Genomic DNA, 24,029 nt, shown 5'->3' on the forward strand with positions numbered 1-24,029 from the left:
ACCCCTGAGACAGGGTTCCTCTGTGTAGCCCTGGCTGTCCTGGAACTTGCTTTGTAGATCAGTCTGGCCTGGAACTCACAGAGAACCACCTGATTCTGCATCCCGAGTGCTGGGATTAAAGGCATAGGGCACCACATCCAGCTAGTTTGTTATTTTTTAATTTGCCAAATTGGTGAAGTCCTTACCTAATTTTTCCTGTCAGAGAGCGTTTGCTACTTTTTGCTAAGAATGTGCTAAGTACCACTTGCTCATGTTGCTGTTTTGGAGTTTGTTCTTGGGAAACTGAGTCTGTGGAATCAGTAAGTCTGGCCACAGGAGCATGGCGACTACCTCTCATTCTGGTGGAATTAACACGATGGAGATTCTAAGGTCTCTTGCTGAACTTTGTCACTCCTCTTGGCAGCCTTGACGAGAACCTTCAAGTTCCACCAAGCTTTTGACACACTAGTGTGAGTGTCCAGATGTTCCACTCAGGTGCCATGCATGTAGATTCCTAGGCTCTCACATGTATCAAGTCCCTTAATCACCAGAAAAGCATGAAGAGGTGTGATTTGCCTGAAGTCATTCAGCTGCTAGGTAGGGGAGCCTAGCTTTCAGCTTTGGGATGTCTGGGTTTAATTTACGTAATCCCCGAGGTGCCCCGAGTGCTTGGCTATGACGCAGAGCTCTGTATGTTCTTGGCAAGTTGTATCTTTGTTCTGTTTTCCCAGCTATAAAAGGAGGGTTTGAGGGCTGGAGAGATGGCTCAGGGGTTAAGAGCACTTGCTACTCTTGCAGAGGACCCAAGTTCAATTCCCAGCATCCGCATGATGGCTCACAAGTCGTCTGTAACTCCAGTGCCAGGGGCTTTGACACCCTCTTCTGAAAGGCACACGAAAACCCATACATATGTGTTAAAATAAATGTTTAAAAAATTAAAAATAAAAAAGGAGGGGTTGAGCATTATGGCTTAGATCTCCCCCAAATCCCAGTTGACTTGATTCTCAATTACACATTGAAGTTACCCTGGAGCCTCCCTGGGATCCACTGTGAGATCTGACTAATAATACATGCATGTGCTGAAGGTATACAGACCCGAGTGAGGGCTTGCTCCTTCTCAGCACCCTCCAGAATTATAGCTTGTCAAGAGCAAAAGACTTATTTTCCCAAACAATTAGAGGACACCAGTAATTATGGTTAATTACACGCCGAACAGTTTTCCTGTGGTGTCACCCCATTGTCTTAATTGTGCTTAAGAGCAGCAGGCTGTTATTTTGTAGTTTGTGAGGTTTAAAATTGCTTTGGTCTCAGAGTCAGGGAAGCAGAAGAGTTAAGAGCACACACAGGCTCTGGGGCTGGACAGATTTCGTGCAAATCCTGAACCTACCCCTTACAGGTAGGCTTCTTAACTTCTATAAATGATAGTCAATTAATGGCAATGGCCCCAGGGGATAGTGTGAGGCCTGGCTAGCATGTGTGTGAAGTGCATGGCCAGTCTCTCAGATGTTGCTTGTTGTTTATTATTATTATTGTGATTATTATTACTCTTCTTTTTGCAGCCAGGTTTTGCTTATATTACCCAGGCCGTTCTTAGTCCCAGCTTCCTGAATGCTGGGATTGCAAGCAGTATGCCTCATCTTGGCTTAGTTTATTACTATTACCGATAATGTGTTGATGGCAGGCTTTGGACCCCTTCCAGGCTCCAGCCCCCGTGTGTGGCCCCAGCTGGGGTAAGTGTGGGCTCCAGCCTGGATGGATTGCTGTTGTTCTGGACTATTTTTGACATTGCAGTATTTATTATTTCTTTTTGTTTCAGATTGCTATCTGTAATCTCATTTTCTAAGGGTATGTGAAATGGAGCTAAGAAATACAGTCAAGCTTTGAAGAAATTGGAACTGTAAAACTCTTGATAATAGCCTTGGGGGACAGGAGGGAAACCCTAGCACACAGTGGACAATGGCCTTGGTGGTTGATCATTTTAAGCAGCACACAGATAGGGCCTTAGCTAACACGGAAACACAGGGAGGAGAGACGCCTTTTCATTTCTCTTTCAGGCCCTGTGAGTCTGTCAGAGAGAAGCCCCCAGTTTGCTGATAGTCCTTAGTCTTTCTTTGGAATTTCCCTCTTACCAACAAGAAAGAACGGGTCACAGGCTTGGAGTCCTTGTCCGGCAGCGACACGCAGCCAGTGCTCATTGACATGCCGTTTGCATGGCAGCCATCTTTAATGTCTTCCATTGTAGTGTGTAATTATTTTTGCTTATGCTAGTAATGTAAAACTTCCGTTGGCAATATATTTAAGGGAAAAAATAACTTGATTTAAGAAAATATTAACTGAAAGGTAGAATGGCTTGTATGTGGTTACAGCAAAAATGACGACGGTGCCACACAGAATCCTGAGTTGGGCGCCAACAGTTTATGGGGGAGAGAGGGACAGAAGGCCGTTAGCCCTAGGGAAGGCCAGTGTCTACACAGACTAGAAATGAAAGAACATGTAATGCACAAGGAAGTCATAGCAGAAGAGAGGTGGTTATGGGGTCTTTGGTAGAGAGGGCAATAGAGGGAGGCAGGGCAAGGCTGTGGCCTTTGACCTTTGCTTCTGTCAATGCAGCCGAAAGGATCTGCAGTGTGTTGGTGATGGTACAGAGGCAGGTGGGAGGGTTTTGATTTTCAGAGCTACAGAAGTGTGGCGCACTTTTAGGTAACTGAGAAGGAGATGAGGGAAATGTTTGTGCACCTGAGAGGCTACAGAGAGTCAGAGGCGAGGAGGCAAGAGAACTGATGGGTTCACCCAGGACAGGGGAGAAGGATGAAGCCTTCTCCAAGGCCAGCTGGGAGAGAGGCAGGACAGGGGGCAGGACGCCTCCTTTCCTGGTACATTCTGCAAGGAAATTTTAGCCGATTCTTGGTGTTAAATAATTCAGCAGAAAGTGAGAGTGGAGATTGAGGATCCGGGCCTGGAGGGAAGCAAATGGCTGAGGGAGACTGAGGAATCCAGGCGCATACTCATTGATCATTTGGGAGTCCCTGGGGACGGGAGCTCTTGAAACTGACAGGCCTCTTGGAAGGAAGGGATCTACACACAGGCGTTGGGATTGCTGGAGGACCGAGAGGCTCCAAGAAAAGCTGGTCTCTTCAGACCATTCCGGAGTATCAGTGTGAATCTCCCCACTCGACCACCAGTGCTTCAGTTTTTCCTTCGCTGTAACTGACCAGCAGTCTCTGCCACTGGGATGATCTACTCGGAGATGTGGCCTGTGAATGGCAACGTGGTGCCACTGCTGGCTTGGGGGCCTCACCCTGGGAGGTTGTGAAGGCCGAGGGCTTCAGACCGGGTGACATTAAGGTATGAGCTTAAAACAAGTTAGGGACCCAGCTCACTGCCTGAGAGGCTTTGATCTTTAACCCAGGAATGTAAGTTCTCCGACTGTCTAGTTTGCTGTATGTCCACACTCCTGTGTGGTTTTCTTCCAAATGTGGGCGTAGTGTCATTTGGAATGAATCTGATGGGGACTGGTTTCCACATGTGGCTCCAAGTCTGGGGCTTCTTGACCTCAGACCGAGGCCCAAGACATCAGCGGAAGACTGAAGAAAGAAGGGAGGAGAGGAATTCTTTGATGAACTGATGGGAATTGGCTGTTGTGACTGATAGGGCCCACAGTGAGGGAAGAGTACTGTGTACCTCACCCCCACCACCTTGCTCAGGTGCTTACACGGGCCGCATGGTCAGCAGACTCTCCCAAGTTAAGATCGGTGCTCATCTGGTTAATGGAGAGAGCAACCTCTCCCACCGCGGAATGGGAAGGGCTGATGGAGTTCATACTGCTTTTTGATCCCCCTGTCTCTGCTGCCACCGTTGACATCAACAGCTTTTTTTTTTAATCAGTGCCGTCCACAGCCACAGATGTGGAACTGATCTGGGACAGGTATCCAGGAGTTTTTCCAAGGGAGGGGATAGATCTCTCCAGGCAGCCCACATGATTGCTTTAGAAGTATTATCCATATGCATTTTCCAATAACTCAAGTGGGCATAGACGGGGTAGAAAGTCCTACCCGCTTTCCTGCAGGGAGATGCCATTCAACCATGGACAAAATGTACTCTCAGAAAGGAAAACCACTAGAAAGAAGGCTCTGCAGCAGGTGGGCTGTGCGACAGAAGAGGCGTTTTTGGTTGGTAAGCAGTTACAGACAGCCCAGCTCCCCTGCGTCCCCCAAGGCCCCACTGGACATTCTTTATCGTATCTTTACCAGCTGGGTGGCCAGGGAAGACTTTGCAGTCTGCTGTTAGGGGAGACAGAGAGAGGTTTCTCTGTTTAACTTTCAAATACGCTGAGTGGGCACCACCCACCCACAAAATGACTCTGCTCCTCACAGAAGAAAGTTGAGCCCATGAGCCCCGCTTGTGATTTCTAACCCTGAAGTCGCCTTAAAGATCCACTGTGACCTAAGCAGAATAGAGGAGGAGTTAAGAACAGGGTGTTCCCTCCCACACATAATTAGTAAGAACCTTATACAAGTTGTACAGCCACCCAAGCCTCAGTTTCTCCCACTTTGGAGTGGGCATCCTAGTCCCTAGTCCCTGCGACCATCCGAGGATTCAGACAGCTGGTTTCTGCGGCACAGCCCACTCACGCTGGGCTCCAAAGCTGTGTAGCCTTATCCATCTGTCTGGTGCCCTGCTCTGTGCTCAGCCTCCATCATAACCGACCCTGGAGGGCAGTGCTGAGCGGCCTTGCCGGCATTCCCAATGCTTCCTTCGAATAGAATAGACTTACTTCTTGTGAGACTTCACTTTTTTTAAAAACTGACACCTTTTTTTTTCATTAGACAGCACTAGTACAGAATAATACAATGGAATGAATCTGTGAAGTTATCTACATAATGAGGCCAGTGTGGCACAAAAGCAGCGAAGTCCTTAAAAATACGTCTGAATTTTCACCTATTTATAGAACTTTAAAGTACGCCAGACGGGGAAAAAAGAAACAGCCGCTTCTCCTACTTTGTCATCCTCATCAGACCCTGATTGGTCCTTGGGAAGTGTCTCCTTCTCACTGTTGACTTCCTAGAATCCAGCCGGTGCCTGACCATGAGCATCCATAGCTACAGGCTATACAAGTACAGATACTTGTACTTAGAAAACAATTTCAGAACAGCAGTGGTGGTGCACGTCTTTAATCCCAGCACTCAGGAGGCACTGGCAGGTGGATCTCTGTGAGTTCGAGGCCCAGCCTTGGTCTACATAGTGAGTTCCAGGACAGCCAGGGCTGTTACACAGAGGAAAAAGAAAAGAAAGAAAGAAAAGGAAAAGAAAAAATTGTCAAACAAAATGGGAGAGACTGAATTAAGGGCTGTAACCCAGAATGGCTTCACGAGTGCATGTGTGTGGCCAGCTTGTGGTACTCTAGCCACTGTGAAGGTCACTCTCCCTCCAGAGAGGCCCGCATTGTGGCTGAAGGAGCATCGGTGTTGGAGTCAGAGACTGGGCTCAGTATAGATCTGCCACCTACCCATTGAATATGTTGAGGATTTGACCTGCTGTCCCTGTCACGTCAGGTGATGCCACGAGTTTCATGGAATTGCTGTGGGGGTGTAACTTGGCAACTCAAGGTATCCCTGGGTTCTCTCTCCGTTGCAACCAGTGGACACACTTGAACTCGAAGGTGGAAAGAGGAGAGGCAATCTCTAGAGTGTTGTGAGATTGAGATGGACAGCCTTTCTGACCCACTCAGCACTGATGCCAGAAATGATCTGTGACCTGTGGCTCAACATGGTGACCAATGAGTGAGATTCCTAGTTTCTGCAAGAGCTGTGACATGGTTCCTCCCAACTCAGCCCCTGTCATCTTCATTGCCAAGCAGCCTCAGCTCTTTCAGGATTTCTACGGTTGTTTCCTCACAGGTCTTAATGATTATTTTATTGTACAGTTTATATTCCCAAGCATCAGGCCCCTACAGAGTGTCAAGCTAGAAACCAGGACAGGCCATTCCTTTGCTTAGAAGGATATCACAGAAGAATGTACTGCAGGGCTTCCCAGCATTGCTCTTTGAGCTCCCCGGCTGTCTCCTACCATCCTGCGCCTTGCTCTCTCTGCATGGAGTGGCCCACTTTCCAGCAGATCAAGTGCTTTTTTAAATAAGGCCACTTTTCGGTTACCTGTGCCTGGAGCACTCTGCCTTTGACTTCCCAGAGGCTGACAAGCCTTCAGGCCTTGGCTCTGCTGTCACATCCTCTAGAGCCACAAATTACAGCCTGGCAGAAATTCCCTGTTCCAGTTGTCCATGCAGAAGTGCCGAATTGAGATGCAGTGGATTGGATCTTTGTGGTCAGGAATCTAGAACTTTGGGAAATTGTGAGCTCTGAAATCAACCCTTCTTGCCTCTGTTTCTTGCTCTACTATGCTGATGTTAATTATTCTTTCTGACCTCTGATTTCCCTGTCTTAAGATGGGTGTTTAATCCTCACCTTGGAGCTTTGCTGTGGTCATTCAAGACCGAAGTCTGTTTTTGGCACCCAGACTTTATGTTGCCAGTATCTTAGAGTGACATTTCTAAACGACTGTATTATTTAAATATCTGTAATGAATATTTAAACACCGCACTCAGAGATGAGTGAGGTAGGAAACACATTTCTTAACTAAAATTCTCAGAAAGTTAGGATGTTAGCAACGTGCTTTGCACAGTGATTTTATGTGCCTTTTGAAAGTGGGTTTATTCCTGAACTCGAATTGGTTTATCTACTGCTATGGCAAGGGCCTGATGAGTTTTGAACGAGGCAAAAAGGATTTCCTTGGAATGCCAGTAGAGTAAGGTGGAGGAGTAACATCTGGAAAGCGCCATCTTAACCTAGCCTGAGTTTCAGGTTCCTTTGATCCTTAGGCAAATGGAAGGATGGTGTCTTAGTCTAGGAAAGGCTGGTGATTGGGCCTCTAAATGCTGTTGTGATGGTCTGGAGCAGAGCATTGGAAGACACAGCAGTTGCTTTGCTCATAGTTACCAGGTCATGATGACCCTATAAGTCTTGGCAATCTCTCCATTTTCTTCATCTTGGTGTCATTAGTTCTGTCTCATTTATCCACCAGATACCTGTGCAGGCCTAAACGAAGGGTCAGTGATTTTCACAAAAGTGGCCTTTGAATTCCTGAAAATTAATCCAGGCAACAGTTACCATCACAACACAGGCATCCAAAGTGTTGTCTGGAACAAAGCTAGTGGGCGACAAATAATATACCGTTCAGCTATGTGACTTCCAGAATTAGTGCTTTAAAAATTAACGTAAAAGCACGTAAAGTTAGAGCGTTCTTCTTCTTTTTTTAATTCGGGAATTTTTTATTCATTTTACATACCAACCACAGATTCCCCCTCTCTTCCCTCCTCCTGCCCCTCCAGCCTTCCCCTTCAGCCCACCCCCAATTCCCTCCTCCAACAAGGTATGGCCCCCCATGGGGAGTCAGCAGAGCCTGGTACATTCAGCAGAGGCAGGTCCAAGCCCCTCCCCCTGCATCAAGGCTGTGCAAGGTGTCCCATCATAGGTAGTGGACTCCAAAAAGCCAGCTCATGCACCAGGCATGGATCCTGATCCCACTGCCAAGGCCCCCTTAAGTAGATCAAGCTACACAACTGTCTCACTTATACAGAGGACCTAACTGTCATCATAGAGCCTTCATCCAGTAATTGATGGAAGCAGATGCAGGGATCCACAGCCAAGCACCAGGCCGAGCTCCAGGAGTCCAGTCGAAGAGAGAGAAAAGGGATTCCATGAGCAAGGATCATCAGTATCATGATGGGAAAACCTACAGAGACAACCAAACCAAACTAGTGGGAACTCCTGAACTTTATTTAGACCAACAGCTGTGGAGCCTCCATGGGACTAGAGGGTTCTTCAGACTGTCCCTTGTTTACATGTTCTCAGAACCAACACAGGAAGCAAATGATGTTGGTTTGTGACCCTGTGCAAGCCAGGGGCCTTTCTGAATCTAACTTTGTTCCCTGGAAAATGCAGAGTAGCAATTACATGAAAATGTACTTAGAAATGATCACTTAGAAATGTACACAGCAGAGGGACGAACATGCTTACTAAAATGTGTCAGCCCTGTCTTTCCCTGCGCTGCAACCCTGGGACTTGTTTTTTTTTTTTTCCCACAACATGGTGCTTCCAGATGCCTGCTGTCTGAAGTAAGCTGTGATCAGAGGCCCCCCTGGAGGAGGACTACTGGGGATGCTCAAAGGAGAGAGAGGAAACTTGTTAGGTGAACAAGTGACAATGATTCTGGAGGTCACACGGCCGAGCAGTATGCATCCTACTGCCTTCTAAGAAGAGGAAGAGGGAGAGACAGAGTCTCAAGAAAAGACCTTATGCGGTGTTGGAAAAGAAAGCATTGGGCGTGAGTTCTAAAGGACGGGCCGTATTTTGACAGAAAGCAAGGTCAAGGTGTTGAGGGAATGATGCAAACAGTGGGATGGCAGTAGGGAAGTTGGAAGCACTTTGCCAGCATGTGTGATGGGGAAGGACCCACCCGGCCAGTTGTGAAAAGCGTGGCAGCAGGCTGTGGGGTAGTGCACAGTAGACAGCCTCGCAAATGGTTGCCCGCCTTTTAAAGGACTCTAGTAGACAGCCTCGCAAATGGTTGCCCGCCTTTTAAAGGACTTTAGCCAAGGAAGATGCATTTGGAAAAGGATACAGATTTACTGAAGGGAAGAGAGACTAGATGACCACTTAGAAGACTCTTGCAGGAGTTTTGGCAAAAAGCGGTAAGACTAGTTGAGATGTCAAACGAGAGAGAACAGAGGCTTGAAGGACCTCTCTGACCCTGAGGTGAAGAAGATGGCCCGAAGCTTGTCAGAACTGACTAGGGATAGGGATACAAAGAGGAGGAGGCAGAGGAGAAGGAGAAACATGTGAGTTCTCTCGTCAGCCTACAGCTGCCCCTCATACGTGTGCAGGACTGACTTCAGGGTACCTCCTGAGTCCTCTGTGTGAAATCACATAGTGTCTGCATGTAGCCTATATACATCTCCTACACTTTAAATCATCTCTAGATTACTTATAATACATAATAAAATGTAAACAGTGTGTAAATTGTTGTTATGGCACACCGTGCAGATAGTAATGGCAAAGAGAAGTGTTAATACAGAGGCAATTAAAAATGCTTCAAATCTGTGGTTGGTTGATTGTGTAACCAGAGAGCCGTAAGTTACGGAGGTCAGCTGCATGTTGTGTTTAGGGAAGTTGGGGCATTCAGTTGGATTTATTTTTGTCAGGCAATTAATAACAGAGGTCTGGAACTCTGAATTGGAGGTGGCTTTTTGTGTCTTCTCTAGGAGGCTTCTTTATGGCTGAAGCTACAGGTAGGTATGTTTATAGCACCTCCAGGAAAGAGAGGAGGAAGGGAGGGAGGGTACAGAATGAGAGAGAGCGTGATGACATGATGGAACCTGGAGTGGAAGAGAGGAGAGTAAATGACAGAGGCAGGGAGAGCAGAGGATAGATGCTGTGCCGGCCCATGCAGTATCCAGCAACCAGGGAAACCACAGTTTCAACAGGCTGGCTGGGGCTCAGAAGTGAGCAGTTGCTTTTTCGTAGTTCTGTTCACTAAGACATCTGATAAGTGTGTTGCTGCTCCTGGCGGAAGACTGGAGAGCTGATTTTGATGACACTTTGTTGCTACCCACTAATGGTTCAAGGAGTGCAATCCAGGTTCGAAAAGGAGGCAGGTGAGGTAGAAAGGAGGTCGGGAGGACTGGAATTTCACTTTCTCTTGTGTGTGTGGCCACCTCGCTCTTCTAATACCTGAAGCATTGGAAAATGAGGTGCCTCTGTCACCAAGTGAAAAGTAAAATCATTTAAAAGATACAGAGCTGATGTTCTTCTATACTTGACAGCACTCAGACTTTTGGGACTCCAGTTGTGGCTGAATTCAGGGACACCAACTTTCGTTAGTAGAGATTTTTGCAGGGTGAGGGGCTTTAACCACTTTATCCATTGATTAGCCTCCCGCCACTGCATTAAGGGTCAAATGTCCTATCATCTCCTGGGTGAGGATGGCGTCTCACTGGACTAGAAGGTCTCAGCTTCGTGCCGCCCACATTCAGCCCTCCATCCTAAATGTGGTTGGCTACAGCAGTCCTGTGTCCAGTTTGCATCCAACAGCTTTCCCTTTTGAGCATCCAGGAATCCACCCTCTCTCTCTCTCTCTCTCTCTCTCTCTCTCTCTCTCTCTCTCTCTCTCTCTCTCTCTCTCTCTCTCTCGCCTTAGCCATCAAGTCAGAACTCCCGGAGCCCACTGATTTCTGCTGGTTTTAGTTAGTGTCCTCGTGTCATCTTCGTGGGAGACTTTCCCCCTGCAGTTTACAGAAGTTATCTTAATAGGAAAGAGCAGCCATTGCACTTAGAGCTGTGCCGTGTCATGTTCTGAACATGACATGTTCTATTATTATAGCATATTAGAGCCAGAGGGATTCCACCTCTCACTTTCTATAGAGGAGGAGGCCCAGAAAATATGGATCCGTTGTCTAAGGTCACAGACTTGGCCAAACGTGTGCAGTTCTTAGAAAAATCTATGCTTGAGGAATCAATGTGTTCTTGGAGGAACAATGACAAGATGCAGAATGGTCTTCTGGGTGGAGCGCTTGGCAGGGAACCAGAATTCTGGTGTGTGTGTGCCTAGGCTCACACTGCTGCCTTCTCAAAGTCCTGGGAAGTCATTCCCCTGTCTCAGAAACGGAGGCTAATGTTTTCGCCCCACACCTCTGAGGAGCAGACGGAAACAAGACACTGGAACATCCCATGGAAGTAAAGCTGCCGTCCAATGTGTTGGGTCATTACAGTCACGTGAGCCGTTTCTCAACGGTGAGGAAATGACAGAAATACTAATCCTACTCAGTGTGGTTGCTTGCAGTGTGGTTTGCTGAGCTAGTCAAGCGATGGTCTGGGCAGAAGCTCTTACATCAACGTCACATGTGCTCCCATGTGGCTTTGGTGTTGATGCCACCACGGGACTCAGCTTACCTGAGGAAGGTTTGACCTGAGTACATGTTGCTGCTCCTGGCAGCTGCTGCCAGGGCACCGTGCCCCCCCCCCCCCAAAGATGGCACCCAATGTCCCTGTCATTGTGAATCTGGCAAAAATAATTTCTCCATTTTACCTCTCGTGAATTTTTTTTCCTGCCTCCTCTCTGTGGAAAATTCCATTTTTTTTTCCCCCTCAGACCTTGACGTGGCACCAGATCTACGGAGATAACCGTAGCAGAGGTTTTTATCCTTTTCTCTGAGTGTACATGCTCAGGGAACCGTGAACTCTTGAAGCTTAAAGTTTACCTTGTCTGGGGCTGTATGTGTTTGGGGCAGAAACCGCTTGTGAGAAAGTTATAGACTCCTGTGTCCCATCACTATGGCAACATGTTAGAGCCAAAGAGATTTATCATTTTCCGGGAGGAAGAAAACACAGGTGAGTGTCTCGGGTCACTAGACTAAGAGGGGCCAGCTTCCGGGGAAGGACCAGCCATCCCGACCTTCACTGCTCTCCACTGCACTCTGGCAGGTTAGAGCACAGAACTCAGGGCGGGAGAGGAAGGAGAGCATTTTACTTTGATTGGAAGTGAAAAATCACCTTGTTTTTGAAACAGTTTCCATTAGTCTCCCTAAAAGAAATCATACGTCTGTTTCCATTCTCCTGTTAGCCAGGCGATATTCTGAATTTCTTTATTACCTCTCTGGCAGTGTGCCTTCCAGAATATTTTTTCGTAGCTGTCTGCCATCTTGCCGGTGCCTGTGTGTCCACACAGTGGGGATTTTGGCAGAATGGAGAGAATTGCAGCCTGGTGTCCTGCGAGGAGAAGCCTTACAAGATTCATTCTCGTGGGTCGCTTTTGTTCGTTCTCGATCTGTGAAGTGGTTGGCATTACCTTGGCAACTCCACTGGGAGCCGGGCTCTGCTTTGTGGACGTCTGCTTTATCATTGACTCCCCTGGGAGCAGACTTGGCTTCAACCGGTGTGGGCACCAGCCCTTCCTACGGGCGCAGAACCAGTGTGGGGAAGGGCACAGTGTCCGACCGCTCTGTGGCTTCGTGTTTCCAGCTCCACTCACAACACCATCCCCGTGAAGGCAGGGAGGTGGGAGTGAGAGCATGCAGCTCGAATGGAGAAGACAGCCAGGTTTTAGAGTCTCCTGTAAGGCAGTCAGAGACTGATGGGCCTTGGGGAGGTTATGACAAGGACCAGCTGGCTGCTGGTCACTCTAAGGTGTGCAGGGTTTTCCCTAATGTGCAGAGTTGCCCTCCCCCTGCCTTGGGAACTTTCTGGCAACTTCCAGACAAATAAGAGGGTAGATGAACAGTAAAGAGAGGGGTTTAGGAAGACAGGGAACCCCCCAGGACTATTAAAATGTAGAACTAGGGGAATGAGAATGTAGAATTTCTGACACAAGAGAGCGATACAGCACGCATCTTCTACACTCCCACACCGTATGATGGAGTCCTAATGCCTTATTTCTAGCCTCCCTGGTGTCCAAGTGCCTTGGGCATCTGCCCCGGACTGTTAAGTATAAACTTGTTAGTCCAGGACCTTCAGCAGCTAGTAGGCATTTTTGTACAAATTAGGGATTAGTAATCTTCTGGGCAAGTGTGGCCCCACTTGTCTCCAGGTTGGCAGATGACCAGCACCTATATGAAGGAAAAGGCACTTCTTTTTTTTCCAGGGCAAAGCTTGTTAATTTTAATTAATTAATTTGTTTGCTTTTATATTATTATTATTATTTTATTATTATTACTAGTTTTTGATACAGGGTCTTGCTATGTTCTCAGGCTGGCCCTGGGCATTTGGGTTCAAGTGACCTTGCTCCAGCCTCCTGAATTGCTGGCCCTTACAGGCATGCGCCGTTGCACCGGATCAGCTGAGTTTTAAGAAGGATTTCGGTCCCACTCCTCCCCTCCCCACTTCCCCACCTTGCTGTGCACGTTGGGTGATGGTCACGTGTTTGGCAGTGACTTCACCAATCTGGATTCCCTTTGTACCTACTGAATGAAGGGCATGAAGGAGCAAAATGTGTGAGGTTTTACTTATTTGGGGTTCCCTAGCAGCAGAGGTTGAGACTGGAGCGAAGTGAGGTTCCTTTGAGAGGTGAGCCCAAGAAGCACCGAAGGGGGAAGTGAGGCAGTGGACAAAGGTAGCCGGGTTGTGGCTTCTCTGGAGGGGCTGCCTGGTCAAATGGAACTCTAGGGGCCAGGTGGAATACCTGCCAGTGACCCCTTCACACCACCCCTAGCCCAGGCAGCTGGAGGATCGACCCCTAAGTCTTATCTGCCATGGGCTAAGGACTGCTGGGTTGGAACCTAGACAGCCCTTCTGGCCTGTTTGTTGTTGCTGGTCAGAGAGCGTGAGCAGCCAGCACAGACACCAGGCCAAGGGATGCAGGAGGTAATGGCAGTGGAAAGTCAGGCCGCTGCAAAGACTGGGGGGTGAGTCTCGTCCCTAGAACTCTGCTTCACGTTGGCAGCGGGTATTTTACTCCTGTTTCTGGAAGGCCCCAAAGCTATAATAGTAAAGTTATTGAGTCCCAAGAGTGCCTGAATCACACCCAGTTCCTTTCCTTTCCTGCATGGGCTCTGTGACTGACATGGAACTATTCATTCTGGAAGAATGTACAGAATGTTCTGGGGAGGAAAAGCCACTGTGTTGGACATGTCCCCCTTGTGCTCTGGAGTCACAGACTTCAGGTCATGGAGGAGCTCAAAATGTGATTGTGCATTTCACTTGCATTTCATTGTGAGGGCAACAGGGTACCAAGTTCTGAGCCGACGCATTGAGTGGTTCGCTTTTCTGCATCTCTCCCTTTGAAGGCTCACTCACAGCTTGGGAAGTTTGGTGCAATTGAAGCTATTGGTGTAAGTTGATCAGCAGACCTCAAACCTTGCATTAGAGAATCACACTGATCCATTCCATCTTGAGCATCTTCTAGGACACCAGGCACTGTGGTAGATCATTTATTTGCATGGTTATATTTGGTCCTCACAGGAAGCCGGAATTGAGACCTCTGTTGACTCCATCTTGCAGGATTACCATACTAAAGAAGACAGACAACAGCAAGTGTAGACAAGGGTATAGCAATGTTGGAACCCGCATCCACTGCTGGTGGGGATTACAAATGGCTCCGTCACTTTGGAAAATAATCTGCCAGTTCCTCAAAGTTAAATGTAGAGCCATTTTATGGCCCAGCAAGTCTACTACTAGATATGTTTCCAGAGGGAACATAGATTCACATAAAACCTTGTATGTGAATGTTCGTAATAGCCCCAAAGTAGAAGCAACGCAATTGTCCCACCAGTTAATGAATAGTACATAAAGTATAGTATATCCAATCAGTGGAATGTTATTTGGTCTTGAAATAAAGCCATGATACACTGTGGATGGAGCTTGAAACATACTTGGTGGGGGAAGCTGATCAGAAGACCACATACTGCGACTCCCTTTACATGGAATACCTAAACATGCAGTTCTGTGAATTCTGTTGGCAGATTAGTGTTTGCCTAGAACAGGGAGAGTGGGGGAAGGGAGACTGACTGCTAATGCAATAAAGGGTTCTTCCAAGAGTGATAGGAAGGCTCTGGGAGTAGATGGTGTTGTAGGGCTTGTGGGTTCACTGCACTGAATTGCCCAAATGGGTGGGGTTTGTTGTGTGTCAGTTATATTTTAACAACCAACCCTCAAGCTTCTGGTGAAGATACTTACGTTGGTAAAAAGTGAGCATCAACAGTAGCCCAAGGACTTGGGCTTTTTAGCTAATGTTTTGGAAACACTCTTTGAGATTGTTATGAAAGCCCTTGACAGTCCATGATTTTCTCTTGTTTAACTTCTCCCTGTGCAGGCAAATATGATGCTTTACTGATATCCTGACCCTGGGTATCTTTAGAATCCTTCAATTAAAAACCCATCCATCCAGCTTTGAGAAGCAAGTACACCTGTCCTTTTTACTTGTCCATCAGAAGAAAGTGCTTTGAAGGGTGAACACTAGCTTCCAACGCCAGGCAGAGCTGCCTTAGGCAGGTGTCTGTCTTGTTCTGGAGGACAGTGCCCGGCTTCATGCTCCAGGGAGATGGGCTTAAAGTGATACTGCATGCTGCTTTCAAAACCTATGGCTGGCTGAGTCATGTGCAGGCTCATGGAGATGGACATTGTCACTGTAAGCAGATCCATGGCTGCCGTACATAATGGGCTGGATGGCAGCTAGTACAGCAGCGGCTCTTTGTTCCTTGGCCTAAGTAATTGTGTGTATCAGAAATAATTTAGAATTGACTGGGAACAAGACAGGGGGAAGGGGTAGCGAGTCACAGGCTGAGAACCACTGATGTAAAGGACTAACACTTAAAATCGGAGCCTCCAGAGTATTTCTACAATTTCCTGAGCTGAAACTGTGACAGGCTTGCCGCTTTGTGACATGGGGGTGGTGACATCTCCTAAAGTTACTGTGAGGAGTGAGATGGAGCCTAATTGGGTGGGGACCATTGACTGGGATGTTCGGCATGGAACGTGGTCCATTGAGACTGTAAGAGTTCATCCTCTCCTGCACTCTCTCCCTGCACTTTCAGGAATGAAATCATCCTGACATCTATGACTAATGATTGTTCTCAACAACCAGGACTCTCCAGTGGAAATGGTGGTCTTTCTTTTAGTTTGTATCCTCTTTCTGTCTCTCTTAATGAAGGTGGGGAAGAGAAAAATTCACATTATGGCCACCTTTGGTCACAACTCTTAGTCAGTCTTTAAGAGTGCTCTTGGGTTACTTATTAATACTCTATGGGAATAATCAATTTTCCGTTCTGTAGTGTTCCTCTTGGTACTCATCCTCAGAGCATGCCTGGATCTTCTGCCTCCCTCTGTCTTTCTCAGTGGAGTCCCTTGCAGGCAGGGGAACAGTTGTTGGGTAACAGGTCAGATGTATTAATAGGCAGGCCATATGGTTCGCAGACATTTTGCTCTCAACAACTTGATAGGAATTCTGGTGGCATGATTTTTTGTTTTTAATTTTAACTAGAGAAGTGTAAGGACCATCTGCTATTATTTTTTTTTTGTATGTGATCCTGGCAGGTCATTAATTTCAGTATTCTGCTCCTGTGCAGTTGCACGGTTGTGCAGATGCACGGCTGTGCAGAGAGGCTTCACGACAATGCCGGCAGCCGTCACCGACAGTAGTAACGCGTGCAGAGTGTGCCATCCGGACTCCTTTCAGGAGGTGCAGTGGATTTGCCCACCTGCTCAGGACGTACAGCTTCTGTTCCAGCTGGATAAACGCGTTCATTGCATTGCTCCACATCATTGGTTGGAATAGGTCATGTACTCACTGCCTGAAGCAAACCAAATCTTCAGGTAATAGTTACGCCAGTGTGGGGTGGGGTTGCTTTAGTTAGAGTTGTGCAAGTCCTGAAGGATGAAGAATATGAGGTAGGACAAAGGTGCTGGTTGGTTTTCGTCCATTTGACATCAACTAGAGTGATCTGAGATGAGGGAACCTCAACTCAGTGTATGCTTCCATCAGACTGGCCTGTGAGCATGTCTTTGGGAGTATTTTCTTGATGGATGATTGATGTGGGAGGGCCCAACCCACTCTGGACAGTGCTACCCCCGGGCAGGTGGTCCTGGGTTGTATAAGAAAGCAGACTCGCCGGGCGGTGGTGGCGCACGCCTTTAATCCCAGCACTCGGGAGGCAGAGCCAGGCGGATCTCTGTGAGTTCGAGGCCAGCCTGGACTACCAAGTGAGTTCCAGGAAAGGCACAAAGCTACACAGAGAAACCCTGTCTCGAAAAACCAAAAAAAAAAAAAAAAAGAAAGCAGACTCAGCAAGGCACAGGGAGCAAGTCAGTGAGAGGTATTCCTGCATGGCCTCTGCTTCGGTTCCTGCCTCAGGTTACTGCTTGACGGCCTGCCCTAGCTCCCCTTGATGACGAACTCTAACCTATAAGATGTAATAAACCATTTCCTCCCCAAGTTGCTTTTTGTCATAGTGTTTTATTACAACAACATAAAAGCAAGTGAAGACAGTGGTTTCTGAGGGGGTAGCCAAATGCAGGTTTGAGCTAAGAGAATTCCAAGGGCAAGGAAAGTTAACAGCAAAGACACCGTGCAGGAAATGAACAGGGTGCAGGAAGTTCCACTGGGTCACACGGCAGCGAGGGAGGAGAGTGCAAGCGGCCCTGGGTGAAGAGTCTACCATGTGTGTAACAGGAGACACGAGTGAGGGAGTGATGCCATCTTAGTTTTGGGACACTCACCCTGCCCAATGGTGGAAGTGGATTATTAGGGAGGTTGAACAGCAGGGTGAGTGGATGGGGGACTTGACTGTTCTGTGCAAGAGACTGATGGATAGAATTGCTGGGATGTATCCCAGATGGGAATCTCTGGTGCACACTGAGTCTTAGGTGTTGAGTGTGAGTATCTAGGTGATGGCTAGGATGCTCAGATATGGAGAAAGTGATGGTTCTCTTTTGACTAGTAAAGTTTGGGAAGCTAATGGTCACCCGCAGAGGTGGAACTTCCTAGTAGCCATGTGAGCCTGCATGTTAGATGAGAGTTGAAGGCTGAAATAGTCATGTAAATTTCCTAAAAGTCAAGAGCACAACAAAAAGGCTTGGGTCTAGGCCAGGACTTGACCATTTCAGTCTATATGTACATCAGAAAGAGATGGTAGTGGAGGACACTGGCACTGGTACCCAGAGAGCCTGGAGAAACCCAGGTGCTGGGAGGAACTTGGAAGGTTCCCTTCAGAGGCTGATGAGTGATGGTCCCACCCAGGCCCAAGTGCCACTGTCTAGTACCTACATAGCGATGTCACTTGAATTTTGTTCTGTAGCTGCAAACAGTAGATCAGGTAGGTCTGTTACCTGCCAACAGAATCCTCAGCCACTGCAGCATCAGAAATATTAGAATCTTGTCTCCTTGGGGATTCTGCTTTGAAGGGTCTTTGTTCCTGTTTTGATCAGCATTTATGAGATAGTTTTACTATTAAAACATGGGTAGGGAAGGGAGGGAGAGGAGGGACATTGTATATACAACTGGAACAAGTCAGTTCTCTGAAAATATTCAACAACAATGCTGATCTCTTTCCCTCTCTTAATACTTGAAGGTTCATTAAAATAAACCGAAAGCTTGAATAAGTAGCTGAGTGCATGAAGGACACTGAAATGCTCTGACAAGACGGGTCCTGGAGCAAATTATTTGCAGAGTTTCATCTTTTCTTGGTGTCAACACAGCCATAAAATCTTGAAGGCAGTTGCTTTTGGGGATTTAACTTTAGGTCATTTAAAAGTATCGTGTTTGTTTGTTGATAATTGGTAATTGATACTGCTTTTAAAAGGGAGTGATGAATTCTAGTCTTCTCCCTCTCTTAAAGGAAAATATACTGCATTGCAGCAAGCATTCACACTTGAAGGCAAAGCTGGGCCGTCTTATCATTCTGTACAGCATCATTCACTAGGTCATTTTTCCTGCTGCACTGAATGCACGTTCTCTAAAGCAGAAGGCAGGATGTGCTGGGGACAGCATACACTGCTCTTCTCTCTGAATTTGGAGAAATAGTAAATTTGTTCTAAGTTTCCAGAGGGTTCAGTGGACGACTTAGGTAAAATCTGTAAATGTTTGCTCCCATTATTTTCAATACACGGGATGGACCCCAGGGCCTCATGCATGCTAGGCAAGAGCACCCCCTCTCAGACACACCCTCAGCCCTCTGTAAATGTTTAGTTTTACTTTTTACTCTCCTGGTGTTGGTTAACTTTTTTAAAAGATTTTTTTTATCATTTTAAATTGTTCTTATGTGTACAAGTGTGTAGGTATGTGAACATGAGTATTGATGCCCAAGGAGCCCAGAAGAGGGTCTTGGATCCCAGGGAGCTGGAGTTTCAGGTAGTTGTAAGCACCTGACATGGGTGCTGGGAACGGAACTTGGGTACACTCTAAGAGCAATGCTCACTCTTAACCAAACTGAGTCTCTCCAGCTCCTGATATTTGGTCGAATTTGAAAAATGGATAAAACTAATAAGAAAGCTAGCTGAGGATTTTGGTACGGAATGGTTCTTGGTTATCCCACCAAACACCTAGTTCATTAACCAAAGGGTACAAAATTTTGAATCAAACATAAGAAAATGATCTCTTTCCATAATTTTTATCAGAATGACTATAGTTCTGCCTCTGCGCATAAAACAAACCTCTTCCCTCTCCTCTTTTTTATGTTTTCTAAAAATTCTCCATTTTTCTAAGATCAAATTAGAAGTAGCTTGTTTACCTGGCTAGTCAATTCTGTTTCCAAAGACTAAAGCTCAAACATAAGGTATAGAGCGTAGGATTCCACCTCCAGTTGCCTGGACCCATGGTGATGGATGAGTAACCACTGAGCCCTTCTGACGCTTTGTGTTCACTTGTGTGAAGGTTATAGGATGTAACAGGCCTTGTTCTTTGAGCTCTGAAGAGCAGTGTCTCCTCAAGGAGCCAGTCTGCCCTTGACTCATAGGAGGTGTGGATTTTAGCCCCCCTCTGTCCCCTCTTGTCCTCTGTCCTCCTCTTCTTGGTTTGTAGATCAGGCTGTGAAAGGAGAATTTCTGTTTGCCTGGGCTCTGTTGACAGAGGAAACTGCAGTTTGGATCTGTGTCTTACCCACTTTCCCCCAGTGTTCAGTGCTGTGCCTGACACTGAGGTACCCCTTGGTCCTTATTGAACAGCGAAGGACAGGCAGCAGGGTCTATTTGTGCTGTGGTAGAGTTCCTGCCCACACCCCCTGCTGCCCCCGGAATGGCGGTTTCTTTGGATTTTACATAGGCAGCTGCCAATCAAACCCCTAACCAACCCTCCTCCCCCAGATTTCTTGTTTTATTGCATAGAAGGGCTGCTTTGTTTTAGAAGCCTCAGTCCAGTTCAGGCATTGCTCCTGCATGGCGAGGACACTGAATTGTGCGGGGACAATAACAATGCTGTCTCTACTGAGAACGGCTTCTTACATCTGCTCACGTCCTCCTCCAGTAAATAAAACACAGGCAGGTTATATTTGGTTACATATTTGGCCAGCAGTGCCCTACATGAACTGGCTCCTGATTTTCTTGCTAGCCCCCACTTGTGACACCCTCTTGTTTCTTGAACATACCAGACCCTTGGCTGTCTGAGTCATCCCATGCCTAGAATGTTCTTCTACAGCATTTTCCTGGTCCGCATCTGCCTGAACTTTTTACGATCCCCTGAACTGAGACTTCAGTGGTTAAGCCTTCCTTGCCGGCTCTGTCACCTCTGTCACCTTACTCCATACCTGGGTTCTTTGTGTTTCTCTGTGTCTACATTCTTGCCTCTTTGCTCTCAGCTCCACCTAATGGGACGATTCACAAATCCAGGAAAGAGATTTAAGAACGTGTGCCTTCAGTCCCCTGGCATCCAACATCCACACAAGCAGTCATGCACGTGGCTCATGCAATAAAGGTTCTGTGGTGAGGGAAGGGCTGCCTTGTAGAGTGGGTTGGTGATTTAGTTGCCTGTGGTCTAACTGCTAATATTAGTGCTTTTAAGACCTAAACCCCTAATGTGTTTTCTCCACCCTTTTCTTTCATCTGCTTTCAGCAAGGGAAGCCATATGTATTTGACAGAGTGCTGCCGCCCAACACAACCCAAGAGCAGGTCTACAATGCCTGTGCGAAGCAGATTGTCAAAGGTAAGCGCTGCTTTATTTCCTCCTGGACTTTCGCTAATGAAAACATTAAGTGACATTTGCAGCCTGGCAATCAGTGTGCCTCCACTGTAAGCAGAGGCCTGTTAATTGGAAACACTAAATTGCTGCCTTGGCACTGGCCCTGACTTGCTGTGACGTCCGTCATGTTATTCAGCCTTTGTGCTTGCTTTCTTTGTTTCTTCAGCCTCCTCTTTGGTGGGGCTGTTCTGCTGTCTAAAAGCTGAAAAGGCAAGGTAAGCTGTGCTCGCAGCAGCATTTCTGTCTGGGTCTGAAGAAATGGCGGGCAGAGTGCTGCTCTCGCCTTTGAAGGAGGAAAGGCATTGCTCAGGGCTTCAGCTGTCCATCGTTGGCTGTTTTCTTTTTAATGACTGTCAGGATGGAGTCTTACAGGTGAAAGGTTGCTCTGCCATCAAAGGATATTCTACAGTGTCATGAAGTCCCATTACTGAGGTGGCTGTGGAGCTATTTGTGCCATACAGCATTCCTTAATTTCAGTTTCATCTAACCCACTTTCACCCATGCTACCACATCCCCACATTTGTTCCTCCAAACAGGTAGCCTCAAGCTTGCCTGTGCATCTCTGAGATCAGTTCTTTTTGCTGGGACTGGTCTCGGCCCTGGAGGATTTGTGTCAAAGTAACAGCAGGGCGATGAAGCAATTTGCACATTGCTCTCTCTTGCCCTTTCAAAGCAGGAGCAGGTTGGAGCATGCTGTGGCAGGGCCTGCCATCTGGACAGAGCTGAGGGGCATCTCCTGCTCCCTTGCTTTTCCTCATCAAATCCTCACCTTCAGACTGGAATGCCATGGCAGTTACGTGCTCAAAGGCCTCCATAACGCCACCCATCTAGGCAGCCACGGATTTAAAAGACAGACACATTTTTTTTTTCCCCGCTTTAGATCTGTTGTTTTCAGGAGCTGAGCTGACTAACCTATTTGAAATTCATGAAATTCAGCCCGGGTACATCTGTTAGATTAATTCTGACCCCAGACACCTGCGTGGGAGATTCAGCGTCAGCATGCAGTGTTCCTTGCTGAGATGTGTGTTTATTCACATTCTTGTTACAGACATCAATTAATTTGGAAGGGTTTCTCGGCGAGATTATTATAGGAAACTGACAAGAAAAAATATGCCTAGATCTGAGCTGTTTTGAATGAACGGTTTTGGTCTATAAGCAGTGGTAGTTCTTGTCTTTGCCTCCTTTGCCTCTCTTTGGATGTTTTCTGTGTTCCTTGGCTTGCTCCTACTCAGGCCCGCCTCCCCCCTGTAACTGAGCTTGTACATAGTTGGTTGTTTTTTTTTTTTTTTTATCATAGTAAGATTAATCACACGTGCCAGAATTTCCATCTTTTTCTGCCCCCAATTTCATTACCAGAAGCAAATAGTATTTACCACATGCTGTGCTAAGCATGAAGACCGTTTAAATACATCCAGCTACCTCTGTGCCAATGTAATTAGAAATGGATGCACTCCATTAAAAAACAACAACAACAACAACACAACCCTGTGATTAACAAATAGTAATCATCTTTGGGTTTTTATTCGATAGTGTGTGTTCTCCTTTCAATGTTTGGATTTTTTCTTAGTATGAGATGTCATAAAGAGACAATCTCATCCCCATTAATGTGTGCACTTTTTGTGTTTTATATGTATCAGCTAAAAGCTAAATGAAAAAGAAACAGTCTCTATGGAGATAAGTCCTAACCTTAAGTAACTTGCCACTCCATACAGATGGTGATCTACAAAGAAAACCATTTAGAAGAACAGGGCTCAGTACATGCTAAACAGGGCACTATGGCTGTAATGGGAATACATTCATTTGGTAGCAATGACAAATACCTTATTCTCCCTTGAAAGAAATTGTTAGGGTAACAAAGGCCTGATTGGACATTGGTTAAACCTTTAAAAAATAGACTATCTTTTATTTATTCTTTTCATACATGAACAATGCATCTTGATTATTTGTACCCCTAACTCCTTGCCTCCACTCTCCGGAGGAACCCTCAACTCCTGGCTCCCAGTTTTCCAGACACCCCTAACTCATCCCCTCCTCCCACCCACCCCATGTACCTCCAACATGTCTCCCTCACTACTTTATGCCCCCCCCCCTTTTTTGGACACTGAGTCCAATTAGTGATGCTTGCTGGAACGTTGACTCATCTCATAACTGCAGTGAGTTTATGGGTACAACGGCCATGTCATGTTCCGAAGACAGCATCTCACCACTCCGCACTCCCCAACTCTCTGTGTCTCTCCATGGTGTTTTCTGAGCCTTGGGGGATGTGGGAGTTGGATATCTGTTGAAGGCTGAGCACTTGCTTGAAGAGACACTTGTTCTCAGTACTTTGGTCAGCTACGAGTCTCTCCTTTAGCTGTGACTGCTGCAGAGAGAAGCCAAGACTGAGGGCAGCACCGTCGGTAGGCAGAGGCACAAATTCTTAGAAGGCAGTTTGACTGTATGACTATTTACCAGAACAACAATACTGTGTTCCTCCTAGGGCCGGTGGCCTCCCGGGCAAAGCCAGGTTTAAAGTGTCAGGTCTAAATTCCTTCCTGTGAAGGAGGCCTCAAATCCAAGCCAAAACCAGTTGGTTACCCTAACACCTTCATGTCCCTGCTCACTGAGTCTTGCCTGGCAGGTTGGTATTGTGGCATGGAGGGCTGGCTGCAGGCATGCCGCTGACATCTTTTCTCCCCCAGTGGCCTGCTTTGCACCTTCTGGTACTGTTAAGCTGGCCAGCAGGGAGGACACTTCCAGATCAGTTCCAGCTGCTTTCTTGCTGTTGTTCAACCAATGTGCTGATGTTTCAGCACTAAGGTCTTATCATCTAGTTGGGTTGCATAACCAAGAACAATGGCAAAGCTGTATTGTTTTGGGGGGCCTCTGGGGTCTCCCTGACCAATACCTTGTAGTGAGATGTCTCATGCTTGGTACTGTGATTTCATTTAATAACTCATGCCCTCTAGAGGGGATCACTGTCCATTCATGCAGGGCATCTGTATTCAAACTCCTTGTGCGTGTGCATGCGTGCGTGCGTGCGTGTGCGTGTAATTTTGTTTTTTAATGAACTTCCAAAGTAGTGGGTTTCCATAGAAGTTCTTTGCACATCCTTAGTTTTGGTTAGCTCACCCTGCCCAGCTTCTCTCTCTTCATTTTCTATCTCTGTACTCATTTCAAACCTTAAATCCCTGGATCCTCTCTCCCTCATAGTACGTTTTCTGCTGTCTACACTTCCTCTTAAGAGCTCTTCACGTCTCCTGTTCACAGGCCCTTTCTCTTCCTGGGCTCTACAGATACTGATTGAACTTTTAAAAGTAACCTCCAAGACTATGATGAGAGGAAGTGATTTCCTTTCTGC

At 46.9% G+C, this 24,029-nt stretch overlaps 1 protein-coding gene across 2 annotated transcripts in view; it reads left to right on the forward strand.

The window, feature by feature from the left end:
• The window catches only part of Kif5c (kinesin family member 5C), a 159,783-nt gene that overhangs the window by 29,716 nt on the left and 106,038 nt on the right, over positions 1 to 24,029 (forward strand). For both annotated transcript variants that reach the window (XM_052725855.1, XM_052725854.1), the window contains exon 2: positions 20,563 to 20,653. In XM_052725855.1, the coding sequence (XP_052581815.1) occupies positions 20,563 to 20,653 (91 nt within the window). The remainder of the gene's footprint in view (positions 1 to 20,562; positions 20,654 to 24,029) is intronic.

The sequence above is a fragment of the Peromyscus californicus genome, unplaced genomic scaffold (genome assembly GCF_007827085.1).
Source record: "Peromyscus californicus insignis strain IS unplaced genomic scaffold, ASM782708v3 Scaffold_7__1_contigs__length_154581171, whole genome shotgun sequence".
Lineage (NCBI taxonomy): Eukaryota > Metazoa > Chordata > Mammalia > Rodentia > Cricetidae > Peromyscus > Peromyscus californicus.